The sequence below is a fragment of the Lissotriton helveticus genome, chromosome 6, assembly GCF_964261635.1.
Source record: "Lissotriton helveticus chromosome 6, aLisHel1.1, whole genome shotgun sequence".
NCBI classification, from domain to species: Eukaryota; Metazoa; Chordata; class Amphibia; order Caudata; family Salamandridae; genus Lissotriton; species Lissotriton helveticus.
The window spans coordinates 885406053-885424851 of NC_136067.1; the positions used below are offsets into that span (position 1 = coordinate 885406053).

Below are 18799 nucleotides of genomic sequence, written 5' to 3' on the forward strand. Positions count from 1 at the left end.
CCTTTTTTTGTGCCACTAAATTTCCTAATCTATGCCACAGTTTACAGGTGGTCTCTCTTGGGCCTCACTTATCAGGTGAATAGCACAGCGCATAAACTCTGACTACAGTGGAAGCCGTTAGTGTTACATTCTCCTTCTTTATTACTGTTCCTTTAATTCATATAGAATGTTAGTGACCACTGTGACCACTGTGTGTGTACATAGGAATCTGGAGTCAGTTGCAGCTGAGCTCTTGTACTGGTGACATCTTAGGGTCCAATCTACAAATAAACCACCAACTTGCATCTGCTTCCTGTGATTATTACTTGCAAAAGTGGCGACGAGTGAGGAAACAAACCATCTGACCCTTTGATGTTCTCATTATTTTAATTTCTACAAGCAAAAAAAAAAAAATGGAAACCAAGGAAATCTTCTTTCAACTAAGCAGTCAATAACCAACCAAACCCGATCTTCAAAACGATCCTCAAGAAAAACAGTCTCTTCAAAATCTATTTCAAGAAAAACAGCCTCTTCAAAACGATTTCAAGAAAAACAGCCTCTCATGCAGTGAGTGTGTTCTATTTACTATTTTTGCTTTGTTATTCTTGTCTGAGAAGCGCTTATTAATGCCAAGAAACAGTGTCCCCAAGACGATTTTTTTCTTCTTCTAAGCGCTGCCTAATTGTGAAAAACCTCGTTTCTTCGTTATTCGAACAGCGCACATCAAGGCATGTAATTTCACTTGGCATTTTTTAAAAAGGCACAGCATCTGTTGGAATACTCGAGCGCATCTGCACGCAACAACTCCAGCTGATTCGGTACCAGCGTCACAAGCGTCAAGCGCCAGGCAGAAGAACCCCAGACAGCGTCAGGCACTACGTTGCGTAGCGGCCATTTTGTATTCCCGGTTGCATAGCAACCCGTTTACCGATCTCTCCGTGTACAAAAGCGTTAACCTAGCGTTTCTCCCTAATACAAAAACGCAAACAACCATCAACTCGCTGTAAACAAAGCACCCGCTAAGATTTCTCTATAAACGTTAACTTATATTTTAACAACCATTTTTACCTTAACTTTGACTATTGCTGCAATATTGGTGTGACACACTCACCTGCCCTGTCTCTTCGTTTCCTCTGCATTGTATTCTGGGAATTGATAACAAAGCATTCTGGGACATTTAAAAAAAATATAACTTTATTCATTTTTACAACTAACAGTATTTAGCAGGAAAACAGTTTTTTCTCACTATTTTTCTGGAAATCGACGCAGACAACGGTGACTACTTTTATTAATTTTAATTTTTGTCTCAAAATATTAATTGTTATATTATTTTGTGATGCTATTGTGTATATTATAGTAATCTGTCTTTATTCGACATGGAAACTAATAATATTTTAGCCCCACCCAAATTCTTACAAGATCCTGGTGTACCCCCTATGAATTGGGAGGATTGGCGTGAATCCTTCGAAACTTATTTAGAGGCAATAGGTGGGGAGGTATTCCTGGCATCACGAAAATTAGCTTTACTTAAGCACAGTCTTGGCGTAGAAGGTAGAAAAGTACTGAAAACATTACCAATTGTATCTGCTATTAACACAAAGGTATGTGCAGGTGGAGATGAAGATCTCAGTGAAGAGGAAATTGTGTTTGATTGTTCAAAACTTGAACCAGTTTTGTCTGATGAATACCTAGATGCACTTAATGCACTAGAAGAAAATTTTGGTAAGAAAACTAGTATAGTTGTGGAAAGACACAAATTTTTTTCAAGAGCACAGATGGTTGGGGAAACTGTAGAACAATATGTTACTGCTTTAAGAAGGCTAGCTGTTACTTGTAAATTTAAAGACTTACATGAGGAAATTATAAGGGATCAGTTCATCAATAGAACTAACAATGTTAAAATCCAGGAAAAATTACTTGACTTGAAAGATCCATCTCTCCATAAAACAATTTCTATTGCCAGGAGAGTGGAAAATAATTCACGTTATGTCAAAGAGTTAAATAATACACGTAGTACAGATCGAAAGTTATCTGACAGTAAGGATTCTAGTGAAGTATGTACTGTATCCGATAAGCCAAAAACTTTTGATACTAGGTTTAATGTTAGACACGATAGTAGAGTTAGACCTCGCAATTTTTCTGGTGTCAACAAGAGCACTGTATCATATAACAAAGTGCCTTCTAATAAGACGGTGATTCCTAACAATAAGCAATTCTGTTTTAGATGTGGCAATGCCAAACATACCAATGAAAATTCTTGGTGTCCAGCGTCAAATATCACATGTTTCAAGTGTAACAAATCTGGCCATTTTTCTAAAATGTGCAGGTCAGGGAATCCCAATGCTTGGAAAAGTTCTGTAAATTTCATTGATGAATCCTTTTACTCTAACAGTGATAGTGACATTGAAGTTATGACCATTTGGAATGATGATGAGGTTAATCATATCTCTGAAGAGATTCAACCACCTAAGTGTGAAGTCACTATCAACAACCATAAGCTATTTCTTTGGGCTGATTCTTGCTCGTTATATACCATCATTGATAAGACCATGTGGGAAATGTGTGGTAAACCCACCTTACTTCGTTCACAAAGATCTCCTGTGGGTTATCTATGCATTAGACTACCTGTGATTGGATGTTTTTCATCTGAAATTATTTTTAAAGATAGGAGTACTCTTGGAACTGTCTATGTGGTAGAGAAGGGAAGAGCCTTATTAGGCTGGAAAGAAGTATGGAATTTAGGATTGACCCTTGATCCAAACCATCCTGACCAAGTGTTACTTTCTCCTAATTGGCATAAAAACGATTCTGGAGAAGTTTTGGTAACTCAAGATGACAATGATATGTTACAATTGCATAAAAAGTTTCCTGATTTATTTAATCCCAAATTAGGATGTCTCAAAAAATTTGAACACAGAATTGTTCTTAAACCTGATTGCACTCCTATTGTTCATAAAGTACGTAATGTGCCGTTAGTGTTAAGATCTCAACTCAAAGTAGAGTTAGATCGTCTTTGCAACTTAAACATTATTGAACCAATCGAAGCATCTGATTGGCTTAGTCCAGTAGTTTTGGCACGCAAATCCAACGGAAAATTGCGCATGTGTGTAGATTTGAGAGATTTAAACAAAAACATTTGGGTAGATCGTTTTCCCTTACCCAAGATTAATGAAATGGTTGCTTCCGTTAAAGATGCAAAATTGTTCTCGTCTATTGATCTGTCAAATGCATATCATCAGATAAAGTTACATCCAGAATCACGTCATTTGACTTCCTTTATCACTCCTGAGGGTGCATTTCAGTTTTTGAGAATGCCTTTTGGGCTATCTTCTGCTTCAGCCGTTTTTCAAAGAGTCATGTGCAAAGTCCTTGAAGGCATACCCAACATGTTAGTGTTTCAAGATGATGTACTTGTATGGGGTGCTGATAAGTGTGACCATGATATGATTCTGCATGATGTATTGGGTAAACTCCAAAAGGCTGGTTTAACTGTAGCTGCTGAGAAGTGCAAATTTGCTACCAACGAAATAGAATATCTTGGGCACACTTTATCCGCAGATGGTGTTAAACCTAAAAAGAATTTATTGGATGCCATCAAGAACGCTCCGGCACCATCTGATAAAGACCAGCTCCGATCCTTTTTAGGTCTTGCCGAGTATTACTCGAAATTTGTACCAAATTTTGCTTCTAAGGTTTTCTGCTTAAGAGTGTTGATGAAAAAAGATGCAAAGTTTTTGTGGTCCACTGAGTGTCAAACTGTGTTTGATGATGTAAAAAAGGAAATCGCAAATGCTGTTGCTCTTAAACCTTATGATCCTAGCAAGAGGTCAATCATCGTGGTGGATGCGAGTGCATATGGGCTTGGAGCTGTCTTGATGCAAGGGAAAGACAAATTTGAGTGGGTAGTAGCTTTTGCCTCACGAACTTTAAAGGGTGCTGAATCATCTTACTCTGTCATTGAGAAAGAGGCTTTAGCATGTTTTTGGGGTGTTAATTACTTCAGGAACTATGTCTGGGGCACTAATTTTAAGTTGAGAACAGATCATAAACCCCTTGTTGACATTTTTTCCACTAAAGGTGCAGGAAAAGCCACGCCTAGAATTGCCAAATGGATCTATAAGTTACAAGAATATGACTTCTCAATGGAATATGTACCTGGAATCAAAAATGTAAATGCTGACTGCTTATCACGACTTCCTGTCGGAGGTGATGATGGTGTAGTTGATCTAGATGAAGACTGGTCAATTGCTTCGGTTGATGAAGCTTGCAGTGGTGCTATAAGTTTGGAGGTTTGGAGACAAGCTGTTCAGGATGATGTGATATTGAAGGAGGTAATTGCACGCTTAGCATCACCACACAATAATTTTTCTTGGAGTGATTCTGACTTATCCGAATATAAAACCGTTTGGCCTGAACTTTCTTATGACCTTGTGGTGGGTGTGGTTAGAAGAGCCGACAAGCTTGTCGTACCGTCTTCATTACGAAATAGGCTACTGGATCTCATGCACGAGGGGCACTCAGGCATGTCTGGGATGAAAAGAAGATGCAGGTGTGATTTCTGGTGGCCAGGTATGGATAAAGATATTGATAGATGTGTAAGGAACTGCGCTGCTTGCACGTGTAGCGATAAATCTCATGTTTCTCAGGAAACCACAATCTCTGCTGTTCCATTTCCGGATGGGCCATGGCAGAAACTTGCTATAGACATTTGTGGCCCGTTCAGTGTTGGTAGTATTACTGGTAAATTTGCCATTGTATTGATGGATTACTATAGCAAATGGCCTGAAGTTGCATTTGTTAAAGAGGTTAAAGCTTCCAGCATTGTTAACTTTTGCGAGGAAGTTTTTCATAGGGAAGGTTTTCCTGAGAGCATCACTACTGATAATGGTCCGCAGTTCGTTGCTTCAGAGTTCCAAAGTTACTTGCATTCATGTGGAATTAAACACATTACTACTGCGGTTTATTGCCCAAGGGAGAACGGCATGGTAGAAAGGTTCAACCGTGTTTTAAAGGATTGTGTACAATTAGCTGTTTCTGGGGGCAATGATTGCAAAGTTGCTGTCAAGAACTTGGTTTGGAGTTATAGGAATACTCCACATTCTGCTACCATGGTGTCTCCATTTCATCTTTTAAAGGGGCGTTCTGCTGGTAACAAGGTAACTCCTGCTTGGATGCTCAAGATCTCTGCTGGTCGCAATTATAAAGAAAATCTCAACAGTAGGATGAGTTTTTACCAAAAGAGGTATGTGGACAGGCATAACGATAAGATTACGAAACGTGCTAGTGGTTTCCAAATCGGTGACTTGGTAAGGTCTTCACGTTTTGGATTATCCAAGGATGGTTCTTCCAGATGGTCTCGTCCCAAGAAGGTGTTGAGGGTTTTGGGTAATTGCGTCCTGCTGGATGATGGACAAAAGTGGAATATTTGTAATGTTGTTAAGTGCAATGATTTAGAACGTCATCTTTGGTTAGAAAGGGAGTCTAGTCCCAGTTCTGCTCCATGTCCCATTCCCTCTCCGCATGTTCAACCCAAGTCATCAGATCTTCCAAGAGTGGATGTTTCCAGTTCCAGAAGATTATCTGGACGAATCATTGTGAAACCTGTCAAGCTTAATGATTATGTTATGTGACTCTGTTATACATAGAATGTGTCAATGCAATGTACATAGTTTTTTTTATTTTGTTTTTTTTATTTTAAGAAGAAGGATGTGTTACATTCTCCTTCTTTATTACTGTTCCTTTAATTCATATAGAATGTTAGTGACCACTGTGACCACTGTGTGTGTACATAGGAATCTGGAGTCAGTTGCAGCTGAGCTCTTGTACTGGTGACATCTTAGGGTCCAATCTACAAATAAACCACCAACTTGCATCTGCTTCCTGTGATTATTACTTGCAAAAGTTAGCAGTTATTTCTCTGCTGTTTATTCAGCCAAACAGAAAGCTCACATTTAAATGTATTGATTTAAATATTGTTTAAGTGTTAGATTAAAGACGCGGCCCATGCTTGGTGTCCTATCTTCTTTAAGTGTGAGAGTTCTCACATCCTTCACAAAAGCTTAATTTAGCATAACCTCTTAAACTACACCAAAGTGTCAACATTACCTAAATATCGCAGCAATATGGGTTCACTCTATGGTTAAAATGATTCACTATGACAATTACTCTAATTTTGATGATCTTCAGATCCTTTGTGGCCGGAGAAAACCAAATATAAATTAACATATTGTTAGTACGTACTTGATGTAGTGAAACTGGTGCTGCTGAGGTACGCGTTAGCAAGTTACCCAGATAGATTACATTTCTGTGCACATATCTTTATAGAGATTAATGATATATGTAAAAGCTCACTGATACATTCTTCTCTGCTGATTAATTCTGCTCTGACAGACACACAAAACGTGACCCCAACGTGGGTTCAAGTTATTTCTTTGTACACTGTCTAAAGCTAGGAAGATTGCTACTTGAGGTGGCTTAATTACGACTCCACTTCCTATGATAAATAGTGGAATACAATGATTCACAAAATTTCACGAGAGAAGTATTGCTTCAACAAAAGCTGAATCCATGTTTTAATTTTAAAAAGAAGCTATTTCCAAAGGAAAGTTTTATATTGAAGTGGACCGTCTCACCATGGTAACATTGGTACTGACACTTTTATTTTGATACCCCTCTCTATTCAAATTGATAATTTTATGTATTGCCTATTTGTTAACTCAATTACTATGTATAATTTGTGTCAGGTAAGAAATAAGAAACTATTGACTTTAAAACATTTTGCTCAACTTTATTTCGCCCTTTCGCTAAATGTTTTGCAGGTGTGTATACATCTTGGCAGTTGAATTCAACCTTGGGGGCAAACTGAATAAAGAGAACACAAGGTTACATTTATGCATGAAATTAAATGTTGTGTCACAGGAAAACAGAGCCATAGATGTATTGAAGCCAGATGGTCAAGGAGCTGTAGAGTCCAATAAGTGGCGTAGCTAGACTAGTTGTCGCCGTGGCAGTCCCTGCGGCAGCTGTATGTAACACGGGGGGAGGGTACTTGCGATACCTGAGCCGGTATGTGTAAGAGCAGGCGGTGCTGGCGATGCTGCAGGTAGGACTGGAGGAGGGAGTCCGCCGCCCCCAAAACTCGTTCAGCCCCCTCTCTTGCTAAACCACTGAGTGCAATGATGAAAAAAGTAAACCAAAGCCCCTCCCCTTCTAAAAAGTGCCTGCAGAGACTATATATTACAGCTAGCATAAATGAAGCACTGCTTGTAGGGTTTGGGAAACAGCTGCAAATCAAAATTTGACATGCCTAGATTACACAAATAAATTAGAAATATTTCTGAATTAGCAAAACACGTTTTTGTGTCCAATACACAAAACCTTATGATTTTCATGTTTTATTAATCCATATATACTGCCAGTCTCCAGGAAAGCTTTTGATTTTTGCATTATTATAACTCTGCAGGTTCCCAATCTGAATTGCTCAGAACGCTGCACACCTGGACATTACAAACTTCATTCACAGATCAGCTGTTGCTACAACTGCAGTCGTTGCGTAGAGGGACACTACACTGAAGACTTTGGTGAGTATGCATTTCATAAATATATAATTTACTACCTTTTAAAATGAATACATATTAGTTTTAATAATGATGTCCCTGAAGCAGATGCTGGTGCTCCTCTCCCATTCAGGGTTGGCTTTACCACTGGTGGCCCCGGGTGCGAGAATATTTTTTGGCTCCCCCCAAATGAACTCATTGTCCATGGATTCCCTTAATACCACCATCCAATAGTGCCACTCATCTCTCCATAGCCACTCTTTCACATGCATTTTGTTTGTTTTATAGTGCTACTCATACCAGTGTAGGGTGTAGGAGCACTTTACATCACACACTTTATAAAGATACAGAAAATCTTACGTGTTTATATCAGTCTATAGGAAATGTTACATAAGACAATGAGGGTTACATGATGTAGGAATCATATGTCATTCATACTAGTAGGTGACATATTTTAAGAGTGTTTGTTCTGGGGAAGCACAAACTTAGGGGTCCATTAGGATGGCGGACGGACTTTGTCTGCCCGCCATCCCCGTGCAAAACGGGACCGCCTGACATCGGAGCGGTCCCGCCTTGGCCACTAGGATGCGCCGCCACAGTGGCGGGCGCATCTTGTATTTTTACCATTGCGGCGGGCGGTGCTGAAAGCGCCGCCCGCAGCAATGGTAAAAATGCACGTTGTGCATTTCAAAGCACAACATGACAGGCACAGGCACGGTGCCTACCATGTTGCACTTTGAAATGCGGGGGGTACCATAGGTACCCCCCATGTGCACCCCCCATGTGCACCCCCCCGGAGTACCAGGGGGTCCGCAACGGGCTCCCGCAGGGAGCTCCGCATGCCTTTCCATGGCAGCATTCCCCAAAGCCCATCATAATATGGCTGGCGGTGTCTAATAGACACCGCCACCATATTAGACATTTTTCGCCCCGGCCGCAAGGCGACCGGAGCGGAAAAGCGCGTTCGGTCTTTCCGTCCGCCGCGGTCCCCCCCCCGCCATGCTAATATGGCGGGGGGAAATAGGTGGCGGGCGGCAAAGGATGTCGGGCGGATCCGCCCAAAATCCTAATGGGCCCCTTAGTGTACTGGTTGGGTCGGTTTTACTGATAAGAACATAGGATTCTAACCTATAACATGCAGTTTGCATGCAGCTCTTTGATTACAGTTGATAGGTCACTGTGCTTATCGAAGTCGAAAATCTGGATATACAATTAAATACCGACAATGCTAATTTGCATTAGGTATTAACATTTTGAAAGACCCCATGACCTAGAGATGCTTTTTGATTCAGAATTTGTGTTCACCCCTTTTCCCCGCCCCCCCAAAGGGAATGTAATGATCAAGGATACCAATCTCCAGCTCTCCTTACTTAGGAACACGTTTCACTATTTCAAACTTACAATTCAGTGCAGTGGTCAAGAGAAATGTTTAAGATAAGCCTTGACCACTAGTTACAACACTGGCATCTACCCTGATATCTCCATGAAAGTCAGTGCCGTACTCCAAAAACTACACAACTAGTAAGCCAGACTGTGCCTCAAACTCCAAAAATGTGACCATATCAAGCCCACCCTGATTGCTGTCTGATATCCTTAGTTAAAAGTCAAGATCAAGGCCCATGTTTTATTTGATGTATTGCAAGGCTACCAATTTCTTATATTCTGGGCTCTCACATCCTTCAAAGTACTAGAATCAGGCTTTTAAAAAAGGTCTGGCCGCCCCAGCTCTTCAAAACAGCTCTTGATATATTTCAAACATGGAATGCATAACATGTGATCAAGGTTCATATTGTCTCTGATGGTTAAGAGCTAACTCTTTATTAAACCAACAGTTAAGCCAGAACAACAAGGGGCGCATGGCCAAGGTATCACATATAAAAGGCAACCCCAATTCTTCATGTACCACCAAATTTGATGTTCCCCTGGGCACTCCTAGTAGACGTTTAAAAAAAATCTTCTCCGCCACCTGCAGAACAACAGTTGCTGAATAGCCCCAGATTTCACTTCCATAACTGGCTATAGCAACACTTTTGGCCTGATATACATCTCAACATTGCCACAATTCCGCGCTGACCCATCTTTGCGGCAAAGTTGAAAATTGCAGCATTCGCCCTTATGACCTCCTCCTTTTTCCTCTGGATAAGGGCCCCCCAATTCAAGCGGTCATCTACTAAGACACCTAGGTAAGAGAATATCGAGGTCATTGGTACTTTCTCATTTCCCACTTTAAAAGAGTACTGTTTCTTTGGTCGGATCCCGGCCTGCATAATGAAAGATTTAGAATTATTAATAGCCAGGTCATGGGTATCCATAAAGCTCCGAAAGGTGTCAAGCAGGGTCTGAAGTCCCCTTGCCGTCCTAGCGGTAAGGGCCGCATCGTCCGCATATAGCAGGACGGGCAAACCTCATCTCCCCAGATATGGGAAATTGACCCCTGTTTTTACCAGAGTTTTATCCAAGTCATTAATATATAAGTTATATTAAAAGAGGCCAGGATACATCCCTGACGAACCCCCCTCCCAATTTTAAAATCCCTAGATACACGGAGGTCCTGGGCATATATGGTGTTAGCCTTGGTGTCCCTATGCAGATCCTCCAGGAAATCAACCAAATTTCCCTCCACCCCATGGCCCTCATGGATTGCCACAGTTTCCCCCGATTGACACAGTCAAAAGCGAAAGAAAGATCCATGAAGGCCATGTAGATCGTACCTTGGCGGGCAATTGTATACTTCCCCAGGATCATGTACAAATTGAGGCATTGGGCCAAGGTGGAACGCCCTGGGCGAAACCCATATTTTATATCTGAGGTGATCTCATTCTCTACAGCCCAGGAGGATAACATTTCCAGCAACACCCCACCCACAACCTTGACCACAGAGTCAAGAAGGGAGATCGGTCTGTAACACAGAGTGCTATTACGATCGCTCTTCTCAAAGACCGGCACAATGGTTGAGGTGCCCCAGGAATCCGGGAAACCGACCCTGGCTGCCGCATTAAGCACAGCCATCAGCACCGGAGCCCAAATGAATAGATTTGATTTATAAAGGTCTGGAGGGATGCCATCCGGGCCTGGGGCCTTATTGCACGTCAGCCCCAAAATACCCTTTTCCACGTCTTTCTGCACAAACATTACTGGGGCATTGATATTACCCCTATCGTGATGTTGTTGTTGGTCCGTGGGACATTGGAAAATAGATTTAAAGTGAGACACCCATTCATCCTCAGGTATATAAGTGCCCACGTTTCCATCCCTGGCCTTCTCAAATACAGGTCGGTTAATTATGCCCCAGAACCTTGAGCTATTCCCCAGGGTACTTGGCTCCAGTAGGTCTCTCCACATTTGCTCCTTCAGTTCACCCTTACGCGTTGCCAAGGCCCGTTTATACTCAAGACGGCGGGTGCGAATCAAAGATTGATTTCTTGGGATGGCTTTTAAAGATTCCTTTAATTGTCTCTCAGCCTTAGGACATAATGGGTCAAACCATCTATGGTCAGATAGCACTGACCTGTGAGAGGGAGCACTTAAAAGTGTCCCTAATGACATCGAAAGCCTTTAGAACACCCCCTGGGTAAGAGCCAGGTGACACCCAGGAAGCTAATTCAGGTGCACATGACACTTGTACTTTGTCAGAAAATGAGTCCGGAGATATCTGCAACCATTTTAGGTGGCTCCTTCCATCCGTGGGTCTCAACATGCCTGGTCACACCACCCTAACTTGTGTTGACAGCAACCTACCTCCCAAGTGCACGCAAATAGGATTGTGGTCGCTAAAAGCGCTATCCACAATCGTAAACCCATGACAATTAGATGGAAGGCCAGTTGCAACCAGAATGTGATCTATAAAGGAACCATCACTTCGTCCTTTAAAAGAAGGGATGGACTGTGTGCTAAGGGAGGCCAATAATGACATTGATGGTAACAAATCTAATTTGTTGAGTAAATTATTCAATGCATCCACCTGAACAGAATGTTCGAAGTGAAATCCCCGCATCCTGGCACATCCCAGCTCTACCATACTTGTAGTTTTGGGATTTCCACAGGGGAGAATATTAAAATCCCCCACCACCATAAGATTATGAGCAATGAAACCCCAGGACTGCCGTATGATGCAGCCCAGCTGTGTAATCTTGCACTCTCCCTGTGCACTTGTTGCACTAAAAAAATTAATGATGCCCATGCTATTATTTCCTCTCCTTAGGGTGATAACTTGAATGTCCCTATTATTTATTGGAAGTTGCTGAAACCTAGAGGTCACAGCCAACGATATAAAAGTTACCAAACCACTCCTAACTCTGCCACAAACTGACAGGGATGCGAGGACAAAACAGCTTTATATCCCTCCAATAACAGGTTACAGTTCATCAGAACATTATTTAGTTCAACATTGTCTTAGACTTGTCACTTTACCTCCCTTCCCATCATCTTGCTGGGAATGAGAATCCTGGTGTTTGGTCAGTAGTTAGAAACAATCGTATACTTTGTGGTTTTATTTTTATGGTGGACAATGATGGCGTGCTTTGGAGGACTAAGCACACATCCAATCAAAATTTCCAGGATTTTTTCTTACGTTTTGTTGATAATAATTATTTCCATTTTTGCCTTTTTAAATTGTGCAAATGTGTACCAATAATAATTAGATTACCAAAATGGTGCCTTGCGTTCTATGGTCAGGGTATACATGAATATCTACATTAAAAAAATGTAAAAAAAATTGTGTTATTTGCAATTTAAGTTGGATTTTTCAGTGAAATTACATTTAATTTGTACTTAAGTCAAGTTGACTTTTGTTATATTTTTCTGCTGTCTTATTTAAGATCCGGTTGAAACTAAGAATATTGTATTTATTGTAATCATTTGTAATAATGTTGATGTTAACATGGCTTTGTTACAGCAATATGACAGTCTAACGTAGTCTTTTGTTTTTCAGATATGAGGGAGTGCAAACCATGCTCACAAGACAAATGGCCGAACATGGAGCAGTCTGACTGCATAAACAGAACGAAAAGGTTCCTCCACTGGAAGGACCCCTTCGCCATTGCCTTGACAGCTTTCTCTGCATTTGGTTTCCTGACAGTGGTGGCAATAGGAGCTTTATTTCTGATCCACTTGAATACACCAGCAGTGAAGGCTGCGGGTGGAGTTTATTCATACATATTGACTGGCTCTCTTCTGAGTAGTTTTGTAAGCACAGTGTTCTTCATGGGTGAACCTAATGACCATTTCTGTCAGATAGGGCAGACTCTATATGGTATTAGTTTCACACTTTGTGTTTCGTGCGTTCTGCTAAAATCCATTAGGATCCTACTAGCTTTTGAATTGGTTGACAGACTCCAAGCAAACCTAAAAGTCACCTATCAGCCGGCAATTGTTATTTTTTTTGTCACATCCCTTCAAATTCTGATTTGTAGTGTGTGGCTCCTCTACAGTCCGCCTTTGCTTAAGAAAATATATGCCTTCCCCAAAGTGATTTTGCTTCAGTGCACTGAAGGTTCACCTGTGGCCTTTGCTGTCATGTTAGGGTACATTGGTGTCCTTGCCTTGCTTTGCTTTGGTGTTGCTTTCAGAGGTAGGAACCTCCCCGGCAAGTACAACGAAGCCCGCTTTATTACATTCAGCATGCTCATCTACCTGTTTGTGTGGATCGCTTTCATCCCTATCTACGTCACCACAGTCGGAGTGTATGTTCCTGCTGTTCAGGTGGTGGCCATTTTGGCTTCGAGCTACGGCATAATATGTTGCCACCTACTGCCCACCGCCTACATCATTGTTTTCAAGAGAAAAAGTAATAATCAGCAAAAGTACTTGCAGAGCATCAGAACTTTTCACAAACTAAGAAGCTCCGTGTTTTCTATGAGAGAACCTATAGAGTCAACTCATTTACACTCGAAGGGATCTCAGACCAACTTACAAGTCACCCATGGCAAAGGAATCAGGAAAAGATGTATAAGTTTTTAAGATACTTAAATATGCATTTTGTAGTCAATATATAATACATGGGATTCTGCAAACGCTGTATAAACGACAGTCACTAATTTTCGAACCAAGGTGACCGATTTTAATGAAAAGAAGTGAAACCAACTGTTTAGCAACTAAAACTGAACACTGCTTTTCTTTTCTCTGCTCTGTTTTAATAGCTCATAGTGACAAGCAGAAAGAATATGTTTATTTTTTAAACTCCTTAGATAAAAAAAAGCTAGAATCTGCCTGCATGTTTCTACACTTTCTGAGCTACTGCAGGTTTTTCTTAAAAAAAAGACCTCACTTGTGTTGAACTGTTTCTAATATCTTTTTGCTACAAATATATGGCAGTATGTTTAGTTTTGCACTAGAGGTATGGGTTTTATTCTTCATGTGTGCAAACATGCTCGCTCTTTCATATGAAAGAGCTACACACCAAGGTTTTAAGTGGTTTGCAGGAAATGTGACAGTATGACCATTCATTATAAGAGATAAAGTACCCGCTTGGTGTACATGATAGAGATATTGCATGTCACCTCAAAGTACCATAACCTCAATGCATGTGTTTGTGTTTAACATAGCACTGACTTGGGCTTGACTAGCAGAGTCTAGGGCACAGTCAGAGTCAGCTAACACCGGTGTCAGTCAGTCCCAAAAAAATGGCGGTGAACTTTGATTTTACTGAAATGCTATGCACATCTCGTTTGCAGTGATACATGGGAAACCCCAAATTTAATTCACCATATCCGTGTTTGTTGGTGTTGCTAAGTATCAGACACTGACTTGTATGCAAAGGGACAATATGTATGCCCCTATGGCATTATGATGCCCAAAATGTAATGCTTGTGCATGCTGTGTGTATAATGTGTCCCTCACCAAACTTTAGGGAATGTGGGTGCACTGTGTGTATGGATGGGCATGCATGGAGCAGGCATGTCATTGCATGCATTAAGAAAATGTACTGCATCAACACAGTTCTCCTATAATCACTCAGAACAGCTGAGTTAATGAGTTTTTGATTTTTTTTTGTATGGTTTTATGTTTCTTTTCCTCTTGATCTGTTGTGATTTTGTCGAAGATAGGCGTCAGTGTATGCCTCTCCATCTGGGGAGCAGGCAAATGGCCCAGCCTCACCTATTGATGTCTCTCTTATGTCCTCTGTTGTGACAATTGACAAATGACAGACTCTACATCATAGACTAAACAGTGACACATAAAAGGGAACAGGGATTTACAATCAGTCTTGATGAAATCCCGGCACTCTGTATGGGCCGTGACAGCTCTGCAAGGGAAAAGCTGCTGTACTGCTGAAAGGACAGCTACTCTGCTGCACTGTTGCTTTTATGAACTCTGCTTTGCTGTGGTCTTGCCTTGCCGAGCTGCCCTGTTGCCTGTTGTTCTCCTGCCTTGGTTAGGATTCGACCTGCATCACTTGAACCCAGAGCAACTCAAAGGGCTTGCTGGTTTGCCTTCTGTTGCTAAGTCTCGGAGATATCAAAGACTTGAAGCACGTGCATCTGCACCAGGGCTCTGCAAGCTGTAAGTCTGCCATGACAAGTGGTGCCACCCCAGTCCTGGACCCATGGAAGGGAGGCCTACGGTGCTTCTTCATCCAGAACCCATGCATCCTCATCGAAACTGGTGCATCTTCCCCTTTGCATTAGTCAGAACCAGCGCATCCCTTTCATTGTGGGCAGAGGATCCAGCATATCTGAGCATGCTCATCTTTGCCTTTGCGGGAGATGGAACCAGTGCATCCTCGTTGTTGCGGGAAGCAGACCAGGTGCATCTCCCTAGAACCAGTATATCCTCATTGTTGCGGAAACCAAACCCACTGCATCATCCTCAGAACCAGCACATTGCCTTTGCCATTGATATATCACCTACTGCAGGAGCAGCTGTCGAGCATTGCATGCGGACCTAGTGCTTGCACTTGGGACTGATGCATCGCCCTAGTTGCTTAGAGAAAATTATTACATCTCATCCACTGCATGGCTCAACACAAGCGCATTGCCTCAGCTACACCGTGCATCCCAGTCTAGCACGACCAGATACCCCTTTTAAGCGCTTATTGATTCATTTTGCTATTTGGGCATGTATTCTTTAAAAATTGATATCTCAATTTCATCACTTTGGATTTTTGTTGTTTTTAACTTGTTTTATTTAGAACATCATAATCTATTTTTCTAACTTGGTGTGGAGTCTTTCTGTGGTGTTTTCATTTTATTGTTGTATGAAATGTTGCACAAATACTTTACACATTGCCACTTCAGGTAAGCCTAACTGCTCTGTGCCAAGCTACCAGACGGTAAGCACAGGACAATTTAGGTAATGTTGTGACCTCCCTTGACTAGGACTGTGCTTCCTGCTTGGATAGGGTGCATACCTCTGCCAACCAAAAATCCAATTCCTAACATTCAGGATTTCCAAGTGGGAAAAAATGCATCCAACGAACTGGAAACAGAATCATTTATAGTGCCTGCGCTTATCCTGAAGGGTGAGCTTTGATCCAGCCTCCCTGTCTCACTACTGGTGAAGTTTAACACTCCAGTTGTGGGACAGGTTTTGAATTTATCACTAATAAGGGGAAAATATGTGGACGTAAAAGGTGGCCACCTTCGGCTCGCTTATGTAGATTTAACAGCAGCGTTCGACTGCGTGGGCCACTCGAAATCATGGTCTGTTCTAACCAACTTGGGCATAGAGGAACCCTTAGTCCTATTCCTTCGGGAAATGTACTTGAATGCTACAGCGAGGGTGCGATTTGGCACGGGGGGAGCTGACTGATTCATTTAAAGTAGAGCATGGGGTAAGACAGGGGTGTGTCCTGGCCCCCATTCTTTTCATCTTATACACCAACGGTCTGGAATTGGCAATGCCAGAGGGGGCAAAGGACATCCCCATGATTCATCGGCATCTTATCCCCGCTCTGCTGTATGCGAACGACGCTGTAATATTAGCTCGTACCCCAAATGAACTTCAGCTCTCACTGTCCCGTTATAACAACTTTATGTCCAACATTGACCTAAAAATAAATATCAATGAAACATATGTCATGAACTGTGGTCCCAAAAGAGGGGCAGTAAAACGGATACAGATCGCTAATTCCAATCTAGAGAACACCCCAACCTATCCCTATTTAGGGGTATTGATAGATGAACAGGGTACCTGGAAACAAGCGATCGAATCAAGAAAGTTACAGTTTTTAAAATCATCTATGGACCTCAGACAAGTTACCCCTCACCCAATCCATCGTCAGGGACTGTCTTTTGTTAGATAACGCTAGGAAAATAAGATGGCTTGATTATGTTAAAAGGTCACTCTACGATATGGGCTTAGACCGGTTCTACCTATTCCCCCTAGAACAGAGAACAATTACAAGGAAAGCGCTTAAAATCAAATGCTTATCTCACTTGATGGAGCTGCGTGTGAGTGCTGAAATTCATAAACCCTCCTCACAGCACGCACTAATAACGCAGTTAGCAATGAGTCTTCAACCGTACCTAAGATGGCCTATAGGCTCTTATGATAAACTGCTACTCACTCGATTTAGATTTAACATTATCTTTAGTTTGACTACTTTTCCGACAGTAAATTATTGGTCTAGGTTACTTCGCGTATGCCCTTGTGACGGTCCTCCCCCCAGTCAACTATCCATATGACTCTTTTTTTGCAAATTCTATTTGGCACCAAGAAAAGTTTATTTGAAACCAATTTAAAAAAGTTTAGGCCTACGTCAATGTCGCCCCGCCCCACCCTACTGGCACTCCAATTTTTAGATAATGTATCCTATGTTTTATCTATTGTTAAGTTTTTTAAATTTTGTATTAGACTTAGGAAGAATTTATAACAATGTATCTTTTATGGTTAGATCTCTTTAGGCAAATATCGTTGCCTACAGTTTTAACATTATGTCTAATTAACTGGATGGATATAGCATCATGCATATGTAATTATGTACTTTTATGATTTTATGAACTATGAAACCGAATAAAGTGTTTATTCTATTCTATTCTATTCACTGGTGATGCAAGGGATACATAAATCTAGGCCTAATTATTTTTAAAAGTGCATTGTAGTCTGGAGGTGCTCTGATAACAGCCAATGTATAGTTTCTGTTGATACAGTTTTCACATATTTAATAATTAGAATTCAGTATGTGGTTTGGTTGAGCAATCATAGGGGAAATGCATATCAGGTTTCAGATTTCTCTTTAAATTTCTGGATTTCAACAGATATTTGGTAAATGTACTACCTTAAAATTCACTCATGGCTGATGGCTTTTTATGAAGCATAGAAGGCATGTAAATCACTTTGTTTGTGAAAGAGGGTGTGAGACTAGAGTACATGCTTTTGCCAAACCTATTCAAATCAGTATCGACATATATGAGTAAGAAAGGGATGTAAGGTCTGCCTTTTTCATTCTCCCTAATGCCACAAATCTACAGCCAACAAGAAAAGGACAGAACTGACAGGTAAGACCTTGGACTAATTGGCAACCGAAATGCCTCCAGGACACCTTTTTAAATTTGCTTGTTCAGAGCACTCGACTCTCACCCTCACTAGGCAGAATGCTTCCTCATCAGGCCCACTCCTATCCTGTCAAGAAAGTTTATTTTGTATGGGGTGGTCTCATTCTCTAGAGGGGGAGTGTGTTCAAAATTGTGTGCAGTCTCTCATCTCAAATTCCTTGACTTTTTGCATTACCAGCTGAGCTGCCTGGGCCTACATAGAACCCCTAAACAAATGAGATTGCCTAAGACTGATATTAGAGTTTCAAGTTGTGCGTAGAACATAGTGGAGAGTCTCTAAACTCTAGTTATGCTGTAGTTATGTACCCTTGAGGCCACCCTTGTCTTGAAATTATTGAAGAACCTCTGGAATGAATCAAAAAGCCAGCAGGTCATTTGTTACTGTTAACGATGTCCAACAATTAAATAGGGCCGTTTCTCCAATAAGTGGGATCACTCTTGTCATTTGGGCCTAAACATAGAAGTCTCTTTGGGCTGTAAATGCCAGTAGCTCAACACTCAACCAAAAAAATTGAAACCAGAAAAACATATTTACAATTCCACTCCATGCTGTCCATTTTCATGCTGTATTCTTGGCAGATCCCCTACCATAGTTACTCTGCATGGGTAACCAAGACGGTGTGATCGCCTGCTGCCTTCAGACTCTGTGTCTGTATGAAGAGATGACGCAATTGGTAAAGCATGATGTAACTTCAGAATAATTTGGGTCAACCTGCATAAAAAGTCTTGGTTGGTGCAACATCATAATCAATACATACAAGAATGCCTACC

General features: G+C 41.3%; 1 protein-coding gene across 1 annotated transcript in view; it reads left to right on the plus strand.

The window, feature by feature from the left end:
• LOC144763159 (G-protein coupled receptor family C group 6 member A-like) overlaps window positions 1–17632 on the plus strand; it is a 204102-nt gene extending 186470 nt beyond the window's left edge. Inside the window, exons 5-6 of the mRNA XM_078648487.1 lie at window positions 7442–7559; window positions 12466–17632. Of these exons, the coding sequence (XP_078504613.1) occupies window positions 7442–7559; window positions 12466–13493 (1146 nt within the window). The 3' untranslated portion in view covers window positions 13494–17632. The remainder of the gene's footprint in view (window positions 1–7441; window positions 7560–12465) is intronic.
• The last annotated feature ends 1167 nt before the right edge of the window (window positions 17633–18799 follow it).